The sequence below is a fragment of the Macaca fascicularis genome, chromosome 14 (assembly GCF_037993035.2).
Source record: "Macaca fascicularis isolate 582-1 chromosome 14, T2T-MFA8v1.1".
NCBI classification, from domain to species: domain Eukaryota; kingdom Metazoa; phylum Chordata; class Mammalia; order Primates; family Cercopithecidae; genus Macaca; species Macaca fascicularis.
The window spans coordinates 15,287,132-15,310,042 of NC_088388.1; the positions used below are offsets into that span (position 1 = coordinate 15,287,132).

Below are 22,911 nucleotides of genomic sequence, written 5' to 3' on the forward strand. Positions count from 1 at the left end.
AAGTGTTCTTTTTTCTCTGCAGCCTCACCCCAATCTGTTATTTTTTGACTTTTTAAACAATAGCAATTCTGCCTGGTATAAAATGATATCTCATTGTGATTTTAATTTGCATTTCTATGAAGATTAGTGATGTTGAATATTTTTCATGTGCTCGTGGGCGATTTCTATGTCTTCTTTTGACAAATATCTCTTCATGTCCTTTGTCCACTTTTTAATGCTTTTTCTTACTGTTCTTGTTATTGATTAGTTATTTGAGTCCTTTATGGTTTCTAGATTAAAATTAGTCCCTTCTTGGATGCAGAGTTTGAAAATATTTTCTCTCATTGTGCAGGTTTTCTATTCATTCTATTCAGCTGTGCAGAAGCTTTTCAGTTTAATCAAGTCGTATTTGTCTATTTTTATTTTAGTTGCCTGTGCTTTTGAGGTTTTCATGAATCCTTTGCCTAGCCCAATGTCTAGAAGAGTTTTCCCTAGGTTTTATTCTAGTATTTCTGCAATTTCAGGTCTTACAGTTAAGTCTTTAATCCAACTTGAGTTGATTTTTGTATATGGTGAGAGATAGGAGTCAGTTTCATTCTTCTGCAAAGGAAAATTCTATTTTCCCAGCATTTATTGAAAAGTGTATCCTTTCTCAAATGCATGTTTTGTCAACATTGTCAAAGATCAGTTGGCTGTAGGTGTGTAGCTTTATTTTTTGGTCCTATATTCTGTTCTATTCATCTATGTGTCTATTAAAAACCAGTATCATGCTGTTTTGGTTTCTACAGCCTTACAGTGTAACTTCAAGTCAGATAATGTGATGAAACCAGCTTTGTTCTTTCAGCTTAGCATTATTTTGACTACTTGAGCTCCTTTTTTTATTCCATGTGAATCTTATGACTGTATTTTTCTAACTCTGTGAAAAATAACATTAGTATTTTGGTAGAAAATGCATTGAATCTCTAGATTCCTTTGGACAATATGGTCATTTTTGTGATATTGATTCTTCCAATTCAGGAGCATGGAATGTTTTTCCATTTGTTTGTGTCATCTATGATTTCTTTCATCAATGTTTTGTAGTTTACATTGTAGAGGTGTTTTACCTCTTTGGTTAAATATATTTCTAGGTATTCTTTTGCACATATTGTAAATTGATTGATGTCTTGATGTGATTATCAGCTCAATTCAAGTGGAGAATCAAGTTTTTTTTTTTTTTTTTTTTTTGAGACGGAGTCTCGCTCTGTCGCCCAGGCTGGAGTGCAGTGGCCGGATGTCAGCTCACTGCAAGCTCCGCCTCCCGGGTTTACGCCATTCTCCTGCCTCAGCCTCCCTAGTAGCTGGGACTATAGGCGCCCGCCACCTCGCCTGGCTAGTTTTTTGTATTTTTCAGTAGAGACGGGGTTTCACCGTGTTAGCCAGGATGGTCTCGATCTCCTGAGCTCGTGATCCGCCCGTCTCGGCCTCCCAAAGTGCTGGGATTACAGGCTTGAGCCACCGCGCCCGGCCGAGAATCAAGTTTTAAATGAATTAAGTAAAGTTTAAGGTTATATAATCAACATACAAAATTCAGTAGCATTTTTATACAAATGCTACTCATTTTGAAATGCTACTGAATTTTATATGTTGATTATGTAGAAATGCTATGAATTTTGTACGTTGATTATATAACCCTAAACTTTTCTTAATTAATTTATCAGATCTAAGAATTATTTGGAGAAGTCTGTGAGATTTTTTACACATAAATCATATCATCAGCAAACAGAGGTAATTTGACTTTCTCTTTTCTAGTTTGAATGCATTTAATATTTGTTCTTGCTTGATTGCTCTGGCTATGACTTCCAGGGTTATGTTTAATTGGAGTGATGAAAATAGTCATCCTTGTCTTGTTCCAATTCTCAGGGAGAATGATTTCAAGTTTTCTCCATTCAGTATGCTGTTGGCTATGTGTTTTTCATGTATAGCTTTTATTATTTTGAGGCATGTTCCTTCTATGTCCAATTTTTTGAAAGTTCTTATCAGAAAAAGATGCTGAATTTTATCAAATGCCTTTTCTGTCTTTATTTATAGGATCATATGGCTTTTGTTTTTAAATTCTGCTTATGTAATTAATCACATCTATTGATTTGTGTGTGTTGAACCATCCTTGCATCCCTGAATAAAACCTATTTGATTGTGGTATATTATCTTTTTGATATGCTGTTATACATATACCTCAATATATGTGCAAAATCTTCACATAGAAAGTCCTTAACAAAATGCTAGCAAATCATGTATATTTTTGAGGATTTTTGCATCTATGTTTATCAGGGATTGGTCTGTAGTATTCCATTTTTATGTCCTTGCCAGCTTTGGTATCAGACTCATATCAGCTTTGGAGAATGAGTTAGGGAAGATTCTCTCCTCTCTGATTTTTCGGAAGAGTTTCAAAAGATTGCTATTATTTCTTTTTACCTTGTGAATTTATCCAGTCCTGAGCTTTTTTGTTGGTGGTGTTGGGAAGTTTTTTTATTACTGATTTAATCACTCATTATTGCTCTGTTCAAGATTTTTCTCTCCCATTCAATCTTAGGAGCTTATTTGTTTCCAGGAATTTATTCATGTTCTCTAGGTTTTCTAGTTTGCGAATGCATAGTTGTTCACAGCAGCCTCTGATGATCTTTTGTATTTCTGTGGTATTAGCTATAATGTATTCCTTTTTATTTTGGATTACGTTTATATGGATCTCTTCTCATGTTTTTCTTAGGTAGTTTAGCTAGTGATTTGTCTATTTTATTTGTTTTTGTCCCAATTTCATTTAGTTCTACCCTGATCTCTGTTATTTGTTTTCTCCTGGTAGCTTTGGGTTTTGTTTGTTCTTGTTTTACTAGTTCCTTGAGGTACAATGTTATGTTGTTAATTTGTGATCTTTCTATTTTTTGATGTAGGCATTTAATACTATAAACTACTCTCTTAGCACTGCTTTTGCTGTTTTCAATATGTTTTGGTATGTTTTGTTTCCATTTTTATTTATTTCAAAAATTTTTAATGTATAACTTAATTTGGTAAACAACCTAAATATTGTTTAGGAATATATTGTTTACTTCCCAGGTATTTGCTTATAGTTTCCAGAGTTCCTCTTGGTGTTGGATTTCTAGTTTTATTTGGCTATGCTCTGAGAAGATAACTGGTATAACTTCAACTTTTAAAAATATATTGAGACTTGTTTTGTGACATATCTTGGAGAATGTACCATGTGCCCATGAAAACACTATATTCTACTTTTGTTAGTTAGACTGATCTGTAAATGTTTGTGACGTCCAGTTGGTCAAAAATTTAAATCCAATGTTTCTTTGTTAATTTTATGTTTTGATAACCTGTCTAGTGCTCTCAGTGGGGTGTTAAGTCCCCCATTATTATTGCATTTCTGTATGTTTCTTTCTGTTTTTATTATTATACTTTAAGTTCTAGGGTACACGTGTACAACGTGCAGATTTGTTACGTATGTATACATGTGCCAGGTTGGTGTGCTGTACCCATTAACTTGTCATTTACATTAGGTGTATCTCCTAATGCTATCCTTCCTCCCTCCCCCTACCCGACTACAGGCCCCGGTGTGTGGTGTTCCCCACCCTGTGTCCAAGTGTTCACATTGTTCAGTTGCCACCTGTGAGAACATGTGGTGTTTGGTTTTCTGTCCTTGCGACAGTTTGCTCAGAATGATGGTTTCTGGCTTCATCCTTTTTTATGGCTGCATAGTATTCCATGGTGTATATATGCCACATTTTCTTAATCCAGTCTATCATTGATGGACATTGGGTTGGTTCCAAGTCTTTGCTATTGTGAATAGTGCCACAACAGACATAAGTGTGCATGTGTCTTTATAGCAGCATGATTTATAATCCTTTGGGTATATACCCACTAATGGGATGGCTGGGTCAAATGGTATTTCTAGTTCAAGATCCTTGAGGAATCGCCACACTGCCTTCCACAATGGTTGAATTAGTTTACAGTCCCACCAACAGTGTAAAAGCGTTCCCATTTCTTCACATCCTCTCCAACACCTGTTGTTTCCTGACTTTTTAGTGATCGCCATTCTAACTGGTGTGAGATGGTATCTCACTGTGGTTTTGATTTGCATTTCTCTGATGGCCAGTGATAATGAGCATTTTTTCATGTGTCTGTTGGCTGCATAAATGTCTTCTTTTGAGAAGTGTCTGTTCATATCCTTTGCCCACTTTTTGATGGGGTTGTTTGATTTTTTCTTGTAAATTTGTTTCAGTTTTTTGTAGATTCTGGATATTAGCCCTTTGTCAGATGGGTAGATTGCAAAAATTTTCTCCCATTCTGTAGGTTGCCTGTTCACTATGATGGTGTTTCTTTTGCTGTGCAGAAGTTCTTTAGTTTAATTAGATTCCATTTCTCAATTTTGGCTTTTGTTGCCATTGCTTTTGGTGTTTTAGACATGAAGTCCTTGCCCATGCCTATGTCCTGAATGTTATTGCCTAGGTTTTCTTCTAGGGTTTCTTTCTTTATGTCTAGTATTTTTTTATGAGTCTGGGTGCTGTTCCATTTTGGGGTGCACATATATTTAGAATTTTATATGTTCTTGCTGATTTGATCTCTTTATCATTGTATAATGACCTTATTTGTATTTTTTTATCATTGTTTATTGTAAGTCTGTTTTTCCCAATATAAATGTAACTACTACTACTCACTTTTGGTTTTCATCTGTGTGGAGTATCTTTTCCACCTGTTTAACTTCTGTCTATAACTGTCTGCCAACCACTAAGGTGAGTTTCTTTTAAGTAGCATGTAGTAGGTTCATGTTTTTATCTATGTCATCAATGTATACCTTTTAAGTGGAAAATTTTAATTCATTTATTGTTAAGGTTAATATTGACATGTGAGCTTTTGTTTCTGACATAATGTAAATTGTAATCTAGCTGTTTGCTATTCTTTGTTTCTTTTTTTCCTTTGTCTTTGTGGTTTAGTGGAGTTCGGAGTTCTGTCGTGTAGTCATTGTCTTTTTTTTTCTTTTTGTAATTTTGTGTTTATATGATGGTGAATATTGACATTTTGTATTCACATTTAGAACTCCTGGAGAATTTCTTATAGGACCAGTCTAGTGGTAATGAATTCCCTCAGCATTTGGTTGTCTGAGAACTTTATTTCTCCTTCATTTATTAAGCTTATTCTGAATAGGATTTAAAATTTGTGGTTGACAGAGTTTTTTTTCCTTTAAGTACTTTAAAAATAGAATATTTTTTCTAGCTTGTAAGGTTTCCGCTTTTAGTCCACTATTAGTCTGATGGGATTTTCTTTATAGATGACTAGACACTTTTCTCATGCTGATTTTAGGATTTTTCTTTCATGTTGACTTTAGACAATCTGATGACTATATGTCATGTTGAGGTCCTTTTTGCAATGTATTTTTCTGTAGTTCGTTGGGCTTCTTGTATCTGGATGTGTAAATCTCTTCCCAAACTAGGAAAACTTTTTGTCAATTATTTCCTTAAATAGGGTTTCTATGCTTTTTGCTTTTTCTCCTCCCTTGGAAATACTTATACTTCATATGTTTGGTTGCTTTATGTAGTACCATACCTCTCAAAGGCTTTGTTTGTTCTTCTTTATTCTCCTTTCTTTATTTTTGTCTGATTGAATTAATTCAAAACAACTGTCTTCAAATTTTGAGATTCTGTTCTCTGCTCATTGTAGTCTATTGTTAAGGCTTTCAACTGTTCTTCATAATTCTTTCACTGAAATTTTCATTTCCAGAAGTTGTTTGGTTGTTTAAGATCTCTACCTCCTTGGTAAATTTCTAGCTCATATCATGAATTGATTTTCTGATGTCTTTGCATGGTATTCAGATTTCTTTTATGTCTTACAGAACTTCTTTAAAATCAGTATTTTGCATTCTTTGTCTGACATTTTGAAGATTTCTTATTGGTTCAAATTCATTGCTAGAGAATTACTGTGCTCCTTTGGAGGTGTTATAGCACTTTGTTTTTTCATACTTCCAGTATTATTATCCTGATTTCTTTGCATCTGGAGAATTAGTCACTTCTATTATTGAATTTACTTTCATCGGGGTGTGACTTACTTTTCTTGAGAATGTGACTATGATGTATGCTGAATAGGGTTATTTGGCTTTGTTTCTGGGTGTCTAAACTGGTGGTTCCATGCTTTGTGTCCAAGGCAAGAAGGCAAGGCTGAGCAGTGTGGGGTTGTGCAAGTCTGCACTTGAACCCCACAATGGCATGTACAAGTGCTGGCCCTTACAGGGTTCAGAGAGAAATCCTCAGGCCTCTGAAGAAACACTCCAACAAGAAGCAGAGCAACTGCTGCTGTGCCAATGACCCCATGAGGGAAAGAGTGCATCTTAGGCTCCATGGTCTATCAAGGGGTAGTAAGACCCAATTTGCTCTCACTCAACCCATCATGGCTCCTTCCCACGCCTGGACACTAGCAGTGAATTGGGACAGTTAGCCAACTCAAATGCAGTTTGCCTTTAGACTGTGAAAATGTCCCAGGCTGCAAAACTTTCTACCCTGGCCAATACCACTCATCTCAGACTCAAACCCTCCTGATCTGGTCCTGCAAGGTGGGTTCCCAGTTCCATTGTCCGCAGCTGAAGCCCATGCTATTCTTGCCTCTCCATTCTGGCTATGTGGATTCTTCCTCCAATCAAGTTAAGATCATAAATCCCTAACTAATGACTCTACAAACCAGTGACTGCCACCAATGCTAGCTGGCAGGTTTCTGTGCAACCCGCTATGAGTTAGCATCAGGAATGACCTCCTTCCATTGGTCCTTAAGCCTGGGAGTGCATGTGGGGTACTTCCCAGTGCTCTTCCTTCTCACAGTCCCTTGACTGTTCCCCAAGTCTGATCCAGGTTTTGGGAAGCTCAAAAGTTCCCGATGGTCTAGATTTCCTGGCTTCCTGGTGGAAATGTGTATTGTGGAGCACTCCCCCTCTCACATGTGGAGGGATTGATTTACAGATTTCCATTTGGGCTGCTGTCTGTCTTGTTTTCAGCAGTATCCAAAGTTTTCTTTCACTTTTATGTTGAACAATCATGTTTCTTCTTGGATACAAGTTCACAGTGTGAATCTCTACACACTACTTGCTATTTCCAAGTGGGCAAGGATTCTGGCAAAGCATCCATTCTACTATCTCAGAAAAAAAGGTACTCATCTCTATTTTATTAATGAGAGAATTCAAGTGCATAAGTGTTTATATAACCTATAATCTCAATATGAATTTTGGGAAGTTATGCTGCCATGGGCCAACACGACTTACATAATACTTTAGCCTAGTTTCTGTTATGCCGCTCATGATTCTGTCTAATTTCTGCCAGAAAAGTTAATGATGAATCTTCTCTGAAGATGTTTGCACTACCAAGAAGAAATAACTCCGAGTAAAGTAAATATACTAGTGTTCTTCCTAAGAAAACAGAACCAGGCTTCCGTGCACAGTTTAGTTGTTGCTTCTCTCGATGATTGGAGTGAGACTCTGGTTATTCTCATGGGTAACTTGTCCCCTGAGAACTTTATGTATGTTCAAATTCCTCAATTATTGTTAGTTCCCAGTCATTGGTCACTAACATCCCAAAATGACTCTATTTACCATCATGTTAGAGGTTCCACCCTGTGTGTCACCTTTTGGTGATCATTTATTGATCTCAGTGTAAAAGGTTGTCCATTGTACTAAGTGGCCTTATTTCACACAGGTATATTACTCTGAGTCTGCAACAATGGCCAAGGATAAAACCCCCAGCTAAAAATGATGTTCATTGTGGATATGATGATCCCTTCTTAGAGCTCTTTAGCACTTTACAAAATGCATTCAGAGACTTCTATTTTTCCTCACAGCAGCAGTCCTGTGTGACAAGTTGGAGAATATTTTCTAATCTCCACCTAATCTTCACTTTTTCCTTAAATCTCCCTCCCTCTAGAGAACTTCAATATTTGTGACTAGACATTAAATAACAACTTCTTAAATAGGAGCTTTTCTTTCTTCTTTGAGTAGGACTTGCAATTTGAAGATACCAACTGAAAGTGTGTCATTTTCCTTGAAGAGCAAGGTAAGTTTCTAGCTCAGTTCTATGGTCTGTTTAGGTTGTGGTAATAGAATATGTGCTATATAAAAGTTCAAGGGCAAACATTTTCCCATTGAATACATCCAGAGTTTAGTATCCAGTTTTAAATATTTTCATGCTCTCACGCTATTTAGCCACAGTCCAGGTGTTACAACAATCTCCATTAATTAGAAAAATGGTGATTTTATTCAAATAATAGAAGATGGTACTATTCTCATCATTTAAAATTCATATGCTTAGAGGGCAACAGGCATTGGGGCCTATCGAAGGGTGGAGGGTAGGAGGAGGGAGAGGATCAGAAAAAATAACTAATGGGTCCCAGGCTTAATACCTAGGTGATGAAATAATATGTACAACAAACCCTCATGATGCAAACATACCTATGTAACAAGCCTGTATATGTATCCCTGAACTTAAAAGTAAAAAACAAAAAACAAAATAACCTTATACACACAAAAAATCCATGTGCTTAGAAGAGCATTTAGAAAATGAAGGGCACTCTAAATATTTGTTGAGGCAATGAATGAATATATCTAAATGAATAAATGAATAAATAAATGAGTCAGCAAATGATCAATGAGCACATTAAAAAACACATGGTTCTGTGTTACTGAAGCACAGTCTCATGCCTAACTTTGCACAGGCTATTCAGAGGCTCTTGATTGAAAGCTTTAGATTTTTAAAAATAAGGAATCCACATGATTTACATTGTGACCCATAATGGGTGACCGCATGCATATGTACACACACACATACACACACAGCAAAATCAAAGCTTACATGGAATCCTATTTTTCACCTACAATACACCTTTACTTTCTACTTTTTTGAGCTAATGTATGCAAAATACATAAAAGAGAATCTGCACATAGTGAATGCTTTATGTGTTAGAGCTCATTCCTAACAATAGCAGTTATATTTAGTTTAGTTTATTGATGTTAGTGTTTTTTTATTCTGTCTTTCCTTGCCGTAGAGAACTTGGAGCCTTTTGACCACTACCTGAGACAGATTATTTTTCTAATGGTATTTATACATTATTCCATGACTGAATTTCCAACTTTAGACTTAGTATTCAGGATAGACTATCTCTTTTTTTCCAGGCGCAAGGTAAGCTTCTATGTTCCACATATACATTTAGTAAAACAGGGAATTCGTGCAAAAGCAATGGGACAGCTATAGATACTATATTATTTTAGAACAGGAGTAGATGCTTTAAATTTCTTTTTATAAAAACATATGCTGAGGCTGGAGTATAGAGATGTCAAAACTTCCATTGGTAGGGTGTTCAGTGATACTTGTGAAATATCATACTGCTTCCCTAAAGAAGATGAAAAAAATAAGATAGATGATGTGCTGATTAAGTAGGTGGTAATTTCATCTTACTCACTATCAGGCTTCTACTGGAAGTAAAACAAACAAAAATAACAGAAGTGTGAATTGACAGCTCTTCAGACTATAAAAGGAACTAAATAAGTTAGCAAGATGCATACAGAATTATAACCTTTCCCTCATAATCTCATCCTTATTATGACTAGCACATCTAATGCTCGTTGTGAAGTAGCTAAAAGCACAAATTTTGATTAGGTTGGAACTTGGTTTCAGTTGTGAATCTTGACTATTCTCCATACTAGTTGTATAATTGTAGAATATCACAAAACTTTTCAAATATCAAATTCTCGTAATGGTAAAATAGTAATAACAATAATACTTATCACACACAAACACACATGTAAACATTTATATAAAAAGTTCTTAACATCTGTTGTAGAACGTAGTATATTCTAAAAGTGGTTATATGAGTTGAGTTTGGCAAACATAAGGCTTTCATGGGCTAAACTTACGCAGTGTGGAAAGACAGTAGGCAATAGTAGTTAGCAGATGAATAGTAGTTAGAGGATGAATGCCCTTTCTAATTTAAAACACTATTCATATGCAAGAACTGATCTAAATAATAATTTTACAACTCAGAACCTGCCACCAAAACAGATCTGCAGATCTGCAGACTAAAGGAAACCCACGAACGATGCATTTTAAACTATAAGGGTTTGCATTCAACTAAGAGATGGCAAAAATGAAAGAAAAGAATGTGTTTAAGTAAAGGAGATGCTGCAAAACCGAGCTAAAATGTAAGTTTCAAGGAAGAAATTAAACAGAAGAATGGTTCCCGTGGAATTGCTGGAGCAGTCAATCATTTGTGTGAAAAAAAGACAGAATGAGAATTATTGGGAGGCACAGAAAATCTCAGTAGCCCTAGTATGTGAGGAAAGACAAATTGAAGAAGGGGCTACAAGACTTCAAAATTTACCAACACACAAAGCCCTGCCATCCTCCTTTATGAAACTAACAGAGATCATCATTCCATTCTAACAATAACATTATAGCTAGCTCTCATCAGACTGTGCTAAACATTTAACATTTTGTTTATTGTTGTAAAAATGTATTATTTCATTGAGTTTTCAAAATAATGCCTTGAGGTTGATCTCATTAATATTTTCATTCTGCAGGTAAAATAAACAAGGTTCAGGGAAGTTAGTCTGGGACCGATGCTGCCTAAGTAGTAAATGGTAGGGCTGATATGCACCTCTTCCCAATCCCAAGCTCTATATCTGATGCTACCTTCCCCTCAGAATTGCCTTTGCTGGTTGTACATTTCTCTACTTCTTCAGCTGTCCTGAGACCGTTAATGTGCATTTTCCTCTCAGTTACCTCACTGTGAAACCTGCCTAAGTTTGCACCAACAAAGACAATGAGTAATTGTAAATTGCTTCACATTCAATTTGATTTAAATTCAATTTAGACCATTGAACTTGAGAACAACTCTCCTGAGCCAGAAGATAGGCTTGACTATTAACACTTGTGTATATATGAATAAATGACTTAATCTTGTGAGCCTCACAAATTAAATAAATGCAATAACTAATCAACCTCATTATATTGTTGAGAGGAATCAATATACATACAAATTGCCTAGAGCAGTTCCCAGTATGTGAGCAACATAAATATATAAGTTTTACTGGATTAGGGAAAACGGAATTGGCAGAAAAATTAGTTCCAGATGCATCATCTTGGACACATCATTAAATATACTACATAGCAGTTTATAAATTTATAAAATGGAAACATTGGGATATTATTTATAAAGATCCCCTGGATTCAACAGATTGCAACTGTGTAGATAATTCATTAAAGATTGTTATTAAGCCTATGCTTTAGATCTATAGAATTTTGAAGTATGAATTGTTGCTGTAATTACATAATGCATATAGTATTTATACATTTCTAAATCTCTTTTTTGTTTATTACTCTATTGCTTTATTTCTTATTGCTACAGGACATCTTATGCTTCCTGATAATACCGATGGAGAATTGTACAGAAATGACAAAGTTCATACTTCTAGGACTAACTAATGCCCCAGAACTACAGGTCCCCCTCTTTATCTTGTTCACCTTCGTCTACCTCCTCACTCTGTGTGGGAACGTGGGAATGATGATGCTGATCCTGATGGACTCTTATCTCCACACCCCCATGTACTTTTTCCTCAGTAACCTGTCTCTGGTGGATTTTGGATACTCCTTAACTGTCACTCCCAAGGTCATGGCTGGGTTCCTTAGAGGAGACAAGGTCATCTCCTACAATGCATGTGCTGTTCAGATGTTCTTCTTTGTAGCCTTGGCCACTGTGGAAAATTACTTGTTGGCCTCAATGGCCTATGACCGCTATGCAGCAGTGTGCAAACCCCTACACTACACCACCACCATGACGGCCAGTGTATGTGCTCGTCTGGCCCTAGGCTCATATGTCTGTGGCTTCCTAAATGCCTCATTCCACATTGGGGGCATATTCAGTCTCTCTTTCTGTAAGTCCAATGAAGTCCATCACTTTTTCTGTGATGTTCCAGCAGTCATGGCTCTGTCTTGCTCTGATAAACACATTAGTGAGGCGATTCTGGTTTTTATGTCAAGCTTTAATATCTTTTTTGCTCTTCTAGTTATCTTTATCTCCTACTTGTTCATATTCATCACCATCTTGAAGAGGCATTCAGCTAAGGGACACCAAAAAGCATTATCCACCTGTGCCTCTCATTTCACTGCAGTCTCCATCTTCTATGGGACAGTCATCTTCATGTACTTGCAGCCCAGCTCCAGCCACTCCATGGACACAGACAAAATGGCATCCGTGTTCTACGCTATGATCATCCCCATGCTGAACCCTGTGGTCTACAGCCTGAGGAACAGAGAAGTCAAGAATGCATTCAAGAAAGTGTTGAGAAGGCAAAAATTTCTATAAGATTGGAATTTTAACACTGTGGTATACACAAAAATGTTTCACTCATCTCAGACCTTCCTCACGCAATGAGTTACACTTGAAACCCCACAATACATTTAAGTTCATGAGGTGATATTCTTACCTCTTTAGAAGTCAATTATGTAATAAAAATAAAACGTTCTCAGAAATGTAACACCTGAACGAGGAAGGCTAAAGGGAAATGTTAGGATTTTTGGAACTTGCTGGTCAAACCTTACTAATGACATTTGGTTCACTCACTTGTTCCACTTGCATTTTCTCTACCACATTCCAATGCAAACATACTTGTTAAACAGGGACACCAACAAGCCCACAAAAATGTACATGTTTATGCCCTTGTGGGCACATAGGCATTAGAAGGAGAAATTTACTCAGAAGTAAGTGGAGTGTGGCTAGTTTTTATATAAAGGACTTAAGTAATTAATTTAGTATTATAGTATAAATTTATTTTTGAATAGACTTTTTAAGAATAGTTTTATGTTCACATTAAAATGGAGAAGTAAGTACAGAGATTTCCCATATACCTTCTGCCCCCACATACGTATACCCTCCCTCATTGTCGATATCCTCCAACAGAGTGCTACATTTTTTTACAGTTGATGAACCTACATTGACACATCATTATCATCCTAAGACCATAGTTTACATTAGGATTCACTCTTGCTGTTGTCCCTTCTATGGATTTGGACAAATGTATAATGACATGTATTTATCATTATAGTATCATATTGAGTAGTTTCACTGCTCTAAAGCTCTTCTATGCTCTACTTATTCATTCTTCCTTCTTCCCTTACCCCTGACAACTACTGATCTTTTTCTGTCTCCACAGTTTTGCTTTCTCCAGAATGTCAGATAGTTGAAATCATATGGTATGTAACCTTTCCATATTGGCTTTTTTCACATAGTAATATGCATCTCTTTTCTTCATATCTTTTCATGGCTTGATAGCTCATTTCATTTTAGCACTGAATATTGTCTATTGTCAAGTGGTATCACACTTTATTCATCTACCTACTGAAGGATATTTTGGTTGCTTCCCGAGTGTTGGCAGTTATGAATAAAGCTGCTATAAACACGTGTGGTTTAACTGGTATTTTCTTTCTCCAACTTTGCTGCATGTTCTGCTGGTTTTCCTTGTGGGCTTTTTATCTTGTACTCATACTCTGATTATAGGTGTTCTTTAATGCGCCATCCTGAGATGCTTATATTTCCAGGTTTTTATTAAACTTCTCACTGACGTCTCAAAAATAACATGTATAAAACTAAAATCTTGCTTTTATGCCCCAAATCTAGATTCTGATTGTACTTAGAGTAAATTTTCTAACTGTGGCCTACAAAAGTTGCTTAACCTCTCTGCTGCCACTTCTTTCATTTTCTTCCAAATTTCTCCTTGCTCTCTATGACCCAGCAAATTAATCTTTGTTTATTTCTTGAACACAAGAAGCACATTCACACTGCAGAATGCTGTCCATCTTGGCCTCTTTGCCTACCATGTTCTTTCCTTATATGTCATTTTAAATATTATATACTCAGAGAGCCCAATTTAACTCTGCATCTAAAATTATTATCTCCCATGTCCATTAGTCTTTATTTCAACATCATGGCTTTTTTTCTTTTAATTGTGATAAGAACACTTATTATAAGATCTACTCTTTTAACAATTTTTAAGTGTACAATATAGTATTATTAATTATAGGCACTCTGTTGTAAGCAGGTCTCTAAAACATATTCATTTTTTATAACTGAAACTTTATACCCATTTAACCGTAACTCAGCCCCCTATTTCCCCCACTCCCACCACAGCCCCTGACAGCCACTATTCTACTCTCTTTTTCTGTAAGTCTATTTTAGATACCTTATGTAAGTTGAATCATGCAGTATTTTGTCCTTCTATGACTCGCTTATTTCACTTAGCATATTGTCCTCCAGGATCATCCATCTTGTCAAATACAGCAGGATATTCTTCCTTTTATTGAAACATAATAATTGTACATATTTATGGGGCACAATGTGGTATTTTGACAAATGTATACATTGTACGTTGATGAAAATTAGCATATGAATCACCTTAACCATTTATCATTTCTTTGTTGTAAGAATGTTCAAAATCCCCTCTTTTAGATATTTGAAAATATATAATGCATTTTTGTTAGCTAGACTCACCCTACTGCACAATAGAGTACCAGAACTAATTCTTATCTAATTGTAAGATTGTACCTGCTGACAAACCTTTCACCATCTCTTCCTCTCCACTATTCTCCCAAGTTGCTGCTAACCAGTATTCTACTTTCAACTTCTCTGGGATCAGCTTTTTTAGATTCTATATATAAGTGCGATGGCGCAGTATTTGTCTTTCTGTGCCCAACATTTCGCTTAATATAATGTACTCCAGATTCATCCATGTTATTGAAAATGACAAGATTTCATCTTTTATAAGGCTGAATAGTGTTCTATTGTTTATGTATATGGCAGTATCTTTATCCATTCATCTGTTGATGGGCATTTAGGTTGATTCCATATGTTGTCTATTATAAATAGTGCTGCAATAAACACTGGAGTCCAGATTTTTTTTAACACACTGATTTGATTTCCTTTGGATATATGCCCAGTAGTTGGATTGCTGGGTCATGTAGTAGTTCTATTTTTAATTTTTTGAGGAACCTCCGTACTGTTTTCCGTAATGACTCTACTAGCTTATATTCCCACCAACAGTAAGAGTTCCCCTTTCTCCACATCTTTGCCACATTTGTTATATTTAATCTTTTTGTTAATAGCTATTTTAAAACTGGGGCAAGGTGATATCTCATTGTGGTTTTGATTTACATTTCTCTGGATATCAACTTCTTGTTGAATGTGTACTTTTCAAATATTTTTTCTCATTCTGTATGTTGTCTCTTTTCTCTGCTGATTGTTTCCTTTGCTGTGCCAAAGCTTTTTAGTTTGATGTGGTCCCATTTATTTATTTTTGCTTTTGTTGTTGCTGCTTTTGGGGTCTTCTCTAAAAAAATCCTTGTGTGGACCAATGTCATGAAACATTTTCCTATGTTTTCTTCTAGTAGTTTTATAATTTTGGGTATTACATTGAAGTCCTTAATTCATTTAGAGTTAATTTTTGTATATGGTGAGAGATAGTCTAGTTTTATTGTTTTTCATGTGGATATCTAGTTTTCCCAGTACCAATTATTGAAGAAGCTGTTTTTACCCCATTAAGTGCTCTTGATTCCTTTATTGAAAATCAATTGGCTGTAAATTCCTACATTTATTTTTGGGCTCTCTATTTTGTTCTGTTGGTCTGTGTGTCTGTTTTTATACCAATACCATGCTGTTTTGGTTACTATAGCTTTATAGCACATTTCAAGGTCAGATAGTGTAAAGCCTCCAGCTTTTTCTTTTTTTGCATAAGATTGATTTGGCTATTTAGGGTATTTTGTGGTTCCATATGAATTTTTGAATTGCTTTTTTCTAACTCTGAAAAATAACATTGGTGTTTTGATAGGGATTGCATTGAAACTGTAGACTGCTCTGAGCACTATAATCATTTTAATAGATGATATTAATTTTTTCAACCCATAAGCATGGTGTGTTTTTCCATTTGTGTTAGCTACAATTTCTCTTATCACTGTTTTGTAGTTTTCCTTGTAGATATACTTTACCTCCTTGGATAAATTTATTGCTAGGTATTTTATTATTTTTTGTAGCTATTGTAAGTGGGATTGCTTTCTTTATTTCTCTCAGACAGTTTGATATTGATGTATGGAAACATTACTAATTTTTGTATGTTGTCTTTTTATCTTGCAATTTTACTGTATTTGTTTATTAGTTCTAACAGTTTTTTGGTGGAGTCTTTAGGATTTCCTGCATATAAGATAATGTCATCTGCATACAGGAACAATTTGACTACCTCCTTTCTAATTTCACTACATTTTGTCCTTTCTCCTACCTAATTATTCTTGCTAAAACTTCCAGTACTATGCTGAATGGTGGTGGTGAAAGTGGGCATCCTTGTCTTGTTTGAGAATTTAGAGGAAGAGCTTTCAACTCTTTCTCATTCAATACAATGTTGGCTGTGGATTTATTGTATATTGCCTTTATTATATGAAGGTTATAGTCCTTCTATACCTGATTTGTTGAGGTTTTATCATGAAGGGATTGAATTTTGTCAAATGCTTTTTCTGCATATATTGAAATAGTCATGTTTTTATCCTTTCTTTGTTAATGTGATGTATCACATTTATTGATTTGCATGTGTTAAACCATCCTTGCATCCCTGGTATAAATCCCGCTTGATCATGGTGAATGATCTTTTTAATGTGCTGTTGAGTTTCAATTGCTAGCATTTTGTTGACTATTTTTGCATCTGCACTCATCAGGAATATTGGCCTGTAGCTCTCTTTCTTTCGGTGTCTTGGTCTGGTTTTGGTTTTAGGGTAATTATCACCTCGTAGCATGAGTTTGGAGGTGTTCCATTCTTTTCAATTATTTTCTATAGTTTGTGAAAAATTCTAAAGAACTTAATTTTTTTTTGTAGAATTCAGCAGTGAAGCCATGAGGTCCGGCACTTTTCTTTGATTAAAGACTTTATTACTGACTCAGTTTGAAATACTTGTTGGTCTGTTCAGATATTCTGTTTTGTTTTTTTTTTTTTTTAATTTTTTATTTTTTTATTTTTTAAATTTATTTATTATTATTATACATAAGTTCTAGGGTACATGTGCATAACGTGCAGGTTTGTTACATATGTATACTTGTGCCATGTTGGTGTGCTGCACCCATCAACTCGTCAGCACCCATCAACTCGTCATTTACATCAGGTATAACTCCCAATGCAATCCCTCCCCGCTCCCGCCTCCCCATGATAGGCCCCAGTGTGTGATGTTCCCCTTCCCGAGTCCAAGTGATCTCATTGTTCAGTTCCCACCTATGAGTGAGAACATGCGGTGTTTGGTTTTCTGTTCTTGTGATAGTTTGCTAAGAATGATGGTTTCCAGCTGCATCCATGTCCCTACAAAGGACACAAACTCATCCTTTTTTATGGCTGCATAGTATTCCATGGTGTATATGTGCCACATTTTCTTAATCCAATCTGTCACTGATGGACATTTGGGTTGATTCCAAGTCTTTGCTATTGTGAATAGTGCTGCAATAAACATACGTGTGCATGTGTCTTTATAGCAGCATGATTTATAATCCTTTGGGTATATACCCAGTAATGGGATGGCTGGGTCATATGGTACATCTAGTTCTAGATCCTTGAGGAATCGCCATACTGTTTTCCATAATGGTTGAACTAGTTTACAATCCCACCAACAGTGTAAAAGTGTTCCTGTTTCTCCACATCCTCTCCAGCACCTGTTGTTTCCTGACTTTTTAATGATCGCCATTCTAACTGGTGTGAGATGGTATCTCATTGTGGTTTTGATTTGCATTTCTCTGATGGCCAGTGATGATGAGCATTTTTTCATGTGTCTGTTGGCTGTATGAATGTCTTCTTTTGAGAAATGTCTGTTCATATCCTTTGCCCACTTTTTTATGGGGTTGTTTGTTTTTTTCTTGTAAATTTGTTTGAGTTCTTTTAGGTTCTGGATATTAGCCCTTTGTCAGATGAGTAGATTGCAAAAATTTTCTCCCATTCTGTAGGTTGCCTGTTCACTCTGATGGTAGTTTCTTTTGCTGTGCAGAAGCTCTTTAGTTTAATGAGATCCCATTTGTCAATTTTGGCTTTTGCTGCCGTTGCTTTTGGTGTTTTAGACATGAAGTCTTTTCCCATGCCTATGTCCTGAATGGTACTACCTAGGTTTTCCTCTAGGATTTTTATGGTATTAGGTCTAACATTTAAGTCTCTAATCCATCTTGAATTAATTTTCGTATAAGGAGTAAGGAAAGGATCCAGTTTCAGCTTTCTACTTATGGCTAGCCAATTTTCCCAGCACCATTTATTAAATAGGGAATCCTTTCCCCATTTCTTGTTTCTCTCAGGTTTGTCAAAGATCAGATGGTTGTAGATGTGTGGTATTATTTCTGAGGACTCTGTTCTGTTCCTTGGAACTTATCTATAAATTCTATCCAATTTGTTGGGATATAATTGTCTACAACAGTTTCTTACCATCCTTTGCATTTCTTTAGTATCAGTTGTAATGTCTTCTTTTTCATCTCTGATTTTATTGGTTTGCTGATTATTCTGATTTGATTATTCCAATTTGATTATTCCACAGTATACACATATATTGAAATACTCTTTACCCCTTAAATATATATAATTATTGTTTTTTAATTAAAAATAAAATAATAAAAAAGAATATATCTTGAGACAAATGAAAATAAAAACACAACATACCAAAGCTGATGGGATGTAGCAAAAACAGTACTAAGAAGGAAGTTTATAACAATAAATGGCTACATTAAAGAAGAAAGATCTCAAATAAACAATCTAACTGTACACTTCAAAGAACTGGAACAAATTAAATTAAAAATTAGAAGAAAGAAGGAAAAAATAAATATGAGAGCAGAAAAAAACTAAAAAATAGAAAACTAATGGAAAAATCAGTGAAAGTAAGAGTTAGTTTTTTGAAAAGATAAAATTGACAAATGCTTAGCTAGACTTAAAGCAGAAAAGAGAAATTTTGATTCAATTTTTTAAAAAATGAAAGATGTGAAATTATAACTGATGCCACCAAAGTAAAAAAGGTTATAAAAGACTACTATTAACAATTTTTTACCAAGACTGGATAACCAAGAAGAAATGAATAAATTCCTAGATTCATAAAACATACCAAGACCAAATCACAAAAAAAATACAAAGTCTGGACAGACCAATAATGAGTAAAAAGATTGAATCAGTAATCAAAAACCTCCCCCAAATTAAATCCCAGAACCAGATAAGTTCTCTGGTGAAATTTACCACACATTTTTAAAAAGAGGAAAGGTTAATTATTATCACACTCTTCCAAATAACTGAAGAAAAAAGAACATTTTTAAACTAAATTTATGTGGCTAGCATTATTCTCATATTCAAAACAAGGAAAATGTACCAGAAGAAATGGAAATTACAGACAGTATTTCTGATGACTGTAGGTAATAATTCCTGAACAAAATACTAGTAAATCTAACACAATAGCACAATAAAATAATCATACACCATAATCAGGTGGAATTTACCTCTAGGGTGAAAGCATGGTTTAAATCAATTAATATGAAAGACAACATTAACAGAATGAATGATAAATATCACAAGATCATCTGAATAGTTGCAGAAAAGTATTCAATGAAATTTAACACCTTTCAATAATAAAAACTCTAACCAGGCTAGATATAGAAGAAATGTACTCTAACATAATAAAGCCTGTATAAAAAGCCCACAGCTAGTATCATACTCAAAGGTTAAAAATTGAAAGATTTTTCCTTTAAGATCAGAAACAAGACAAGGATGCCCACTCATACCACTTCTATTGGCCATAGTACTGAAAGTCCTAACCAGAACAATTAGGTAAGAGAAAGAAATAAAAGACACTGAAATAGGCAAAACTGTCTCTGTTCATGGAAGATGTCATCTTATATGCAGAAAATCTTAAAAACTACTAGGAAACACCTGTTGGAACTAATGAATTTAGTACAGCTACAGGATACAATATCAACACACAAAAATCAGTTGCATATCTATACACTAACAATAATCTACCTGAAAAAAAGTTTAAAAAATCCTATTTACAACAACATGAAAAATGATGAAATACTTAGAAATAAAGTTAACCAAGAAGGTGAAAGACATACACTTAAAACATAACAAGAAATGGTGAAACAAATTGAAGAAGACTCAAATAAATTGGAAGATATCTGTGTTCATGAATTGGAAGAATTAATGATGTTAAAATGCTCATACTATGAAATGCAAACTACAGATTTAATGCGACCGCCTTGAAATTTCCAATGGCATCTTTTTACAGAAATGGAAAAATAGTCTTAAAATTAATATGAAACCACAGAAGACTCTAAATAGCCAAGACAATCCCAACAAAGAAGAAAAAAGCTGGAGACATTACAGTTCTGATTTCAGAATATATTACAAAGACTACAGTAAAGAAAACAGTATTATATTTCTATAAAGATAGACATATGGAAGACAAGGGAGCCTGGGATACATAATGAGAAAAGGAAAGTCTCTTCAAGAAATAGTATTGGGAAATCTGCATATCTACATGCGAAAGTAGGATCTTTGCAAAATATTTTACTCAAACAAATCTTTATCTTATACCATACACAAAAATAAATTCAAATAGATGCAAAATTAAACATATACTTGAATCTTGAAACCCCTAGAAAAAAAAACTAAGGAATAAACTTTTTGTCATTAACCTTGGCTATGATATCTTGAATATGACACCAAATGCACAAGCAACAAAAGCTAAAATAAGTGGAACTACAACAAACTGTTTCTGCATAGTGATGGAAACCATCAAAAACGTAGAAAGGCAACTTACAGAATAGGAGACAATATTTACCAACATTACATTTGGTAAGTGTTACTATTTAAAGTGTATAAGGAGGGCTGGGCATAGTAGCTCACATTTGTGAGACCGAAGCAGAAGGGTAGCTTGAGGCCAGGAGTTTGAGACCAGCCTGAGCAATATGGTGAGACACCATTTCTACAAAAAGTTTTAAAAATTAGCCAGGTATGGTGGTGCATGCCTATAGTCCCAGCTACTCAGGAGGCTGAGGTGGAAGGATCATTTGAAGCCAGGATGCTGAGGCTGCAGTGAGCCATGATTGTGCCATTGCACTTCAGCCAGGTGACAGAATGAGACCCCCATCTGAAAAAATAAAATGTATAAGGAATTCCTACAAATCAATAGTAAAAATTAATTCTATTTAAAAATAGGTAAAAGTCTTGAATAACTATTTTTCCAAAGAAGGCATACAAAAGGCCAACAGGGATATGAAAAGTTGTTCAACATCATTAATTGCCTTGGTTCATTTAATATTGCTTATAACAGGATGCCTAAAACTAGATAGTTTATTTTTAAAAATAAATTTATTTCTCACAGTTTTAGAGAATAAACAGTCCAAGGTTGAGGGGCCACATCTGGTGAGGGCCTTCTTGCTGGTGGAGACTCCCTGCAAAGTCTCGTAGCAGCACAGGGCATCATATGGTGAGAGGACTGAGCATGCTAGCTCAGATCTCCTCTTTTTATAAAGCCACAAGTCCAAGTCCCATGAAAACTAATTAATACATTAACCCATGAATTCATTAATCTATTATCCTATGAAGGGATCTACCCATTCATGAGAGCTGAGCTCTCATGACCCAAACACCTCTCTAAACTTTCACCTATATAGGAAGTTAATCAAGTTTGGGAAGTTTGGGAAGTTAGTGGCCATAGTTCTTCAAATATTTCTTACCAACTTTTCCTTATTTGACCTCTCATTCTTGCACTCTATTTGTGCTCACGTTGGTATACTTGATGGCATGCAAGAGGTCTCAAGCTCTTTCCATTTTGTCTTCATTCTGTTTTCCTTTCTTCTCCTGAGCCCGGATTGCTTTAATTGACATGTCTAGAAATTCATTGATTTGGCCAGACATGGTGGCTCATGTCTATAATACCAGTACTTTGGGAGTCTGAGGCAGATGGATCACTTAAGCTCAGAAGTTCGAAACCAGTCTGGACAACATGACAAAATCTTGACTCAAAAACAAACAAACAAAAAAGAAAATGTATCCAGGTGTATTGGTGCATGCCTGTGGCCCCAGCTACTTGGGAAGCTGAGGCAGGAGGATCATTTAGAGCCAAGAGGTGGAGACTGTAGTGCGCCATGATTACACCACTGCACTACAGCATGGGTGACAGAGTAAGACTTTGTCTCAAAAAGAAAGAAGGAAGAAAAGAAGGAAGGAAGGAAGAAAGAAAGGAAGGAAGGAAGGAAGAGAAGAAGGGACAGAGGGAGGGAGGGAGGGAGAGAAGGAGGGGGAAAGGGAGGGAAGAAGGAAGGAAAGAAATCCACTGATTTTTTTTCTTCTTTTGTCAAATATTGTTAAAACCCTCTGGTGAATTTTTATTTCACTCATTGTAATTTTCAGCTCCAGAAATTCTGATTTTTTAAAAGTAATTTGTATTTTTAATTGATATTTACTATGTATTGAAACACTATTGTCCTAGTTTTCTTTAGTTCCTTGTCAATTTTTCCCCTTAATCCCTTTGAGCCCATTTAAGGCAATTGATTTAAGATTTTTGTCTTCTAGGTATAACGCTTATGCTTCCTCAGGACAATTTCAATTTTCTTGTAAATTGGAAATGGTTTCTTGATCCTTCATATGTCTCTTATTTTTGGTTGAAAGTTTGATATTTTTAAAATTATAGTATGGTAATTCTGGAAGTCAAATTATCTCCCCTCCTACCCCCAGTTTCATTTGTTTTTGCTTGCTCTGAGTGCAATTGTTTATTTAGTGAGTTTTATTATTTATTTATTATTTATTACTTATTTATTAAAATATTTGAAAGAATATATTTATTATCATATGTGGCCTCTGATGTCTTTGTTTCTTTACTTGTGGTCACA

The 22,911-nt window shown here is 35.2% G+C and overlaps 1 protein-coding gene across 1 annotated transcript; it reads left to right on the forward strand.

Moving 5' to 3' along the window:
• Window positions 1-1,378: 1,378 nt before the first annotated feature.
• Window positions 1,379-13,299, forward strand: OR5B2 (olfactory receptor family 5 subfamily B member 2). Its single transcript, XM_045371883.3, has one exon. The coding sequence runs from the start codon at window positions 11,416-11,418 to the stop codon at window positions 12,343-12,345; it is 930 nt and encodes a 309-aa protein (XP_045227818.2). The 5' UTR covers window positions 1,379-11,415; the 3' UTR covers window positions 12,346-13,299.
• Window positions 13,300-22,911: the final 9,612 nt, after the last annotated feature.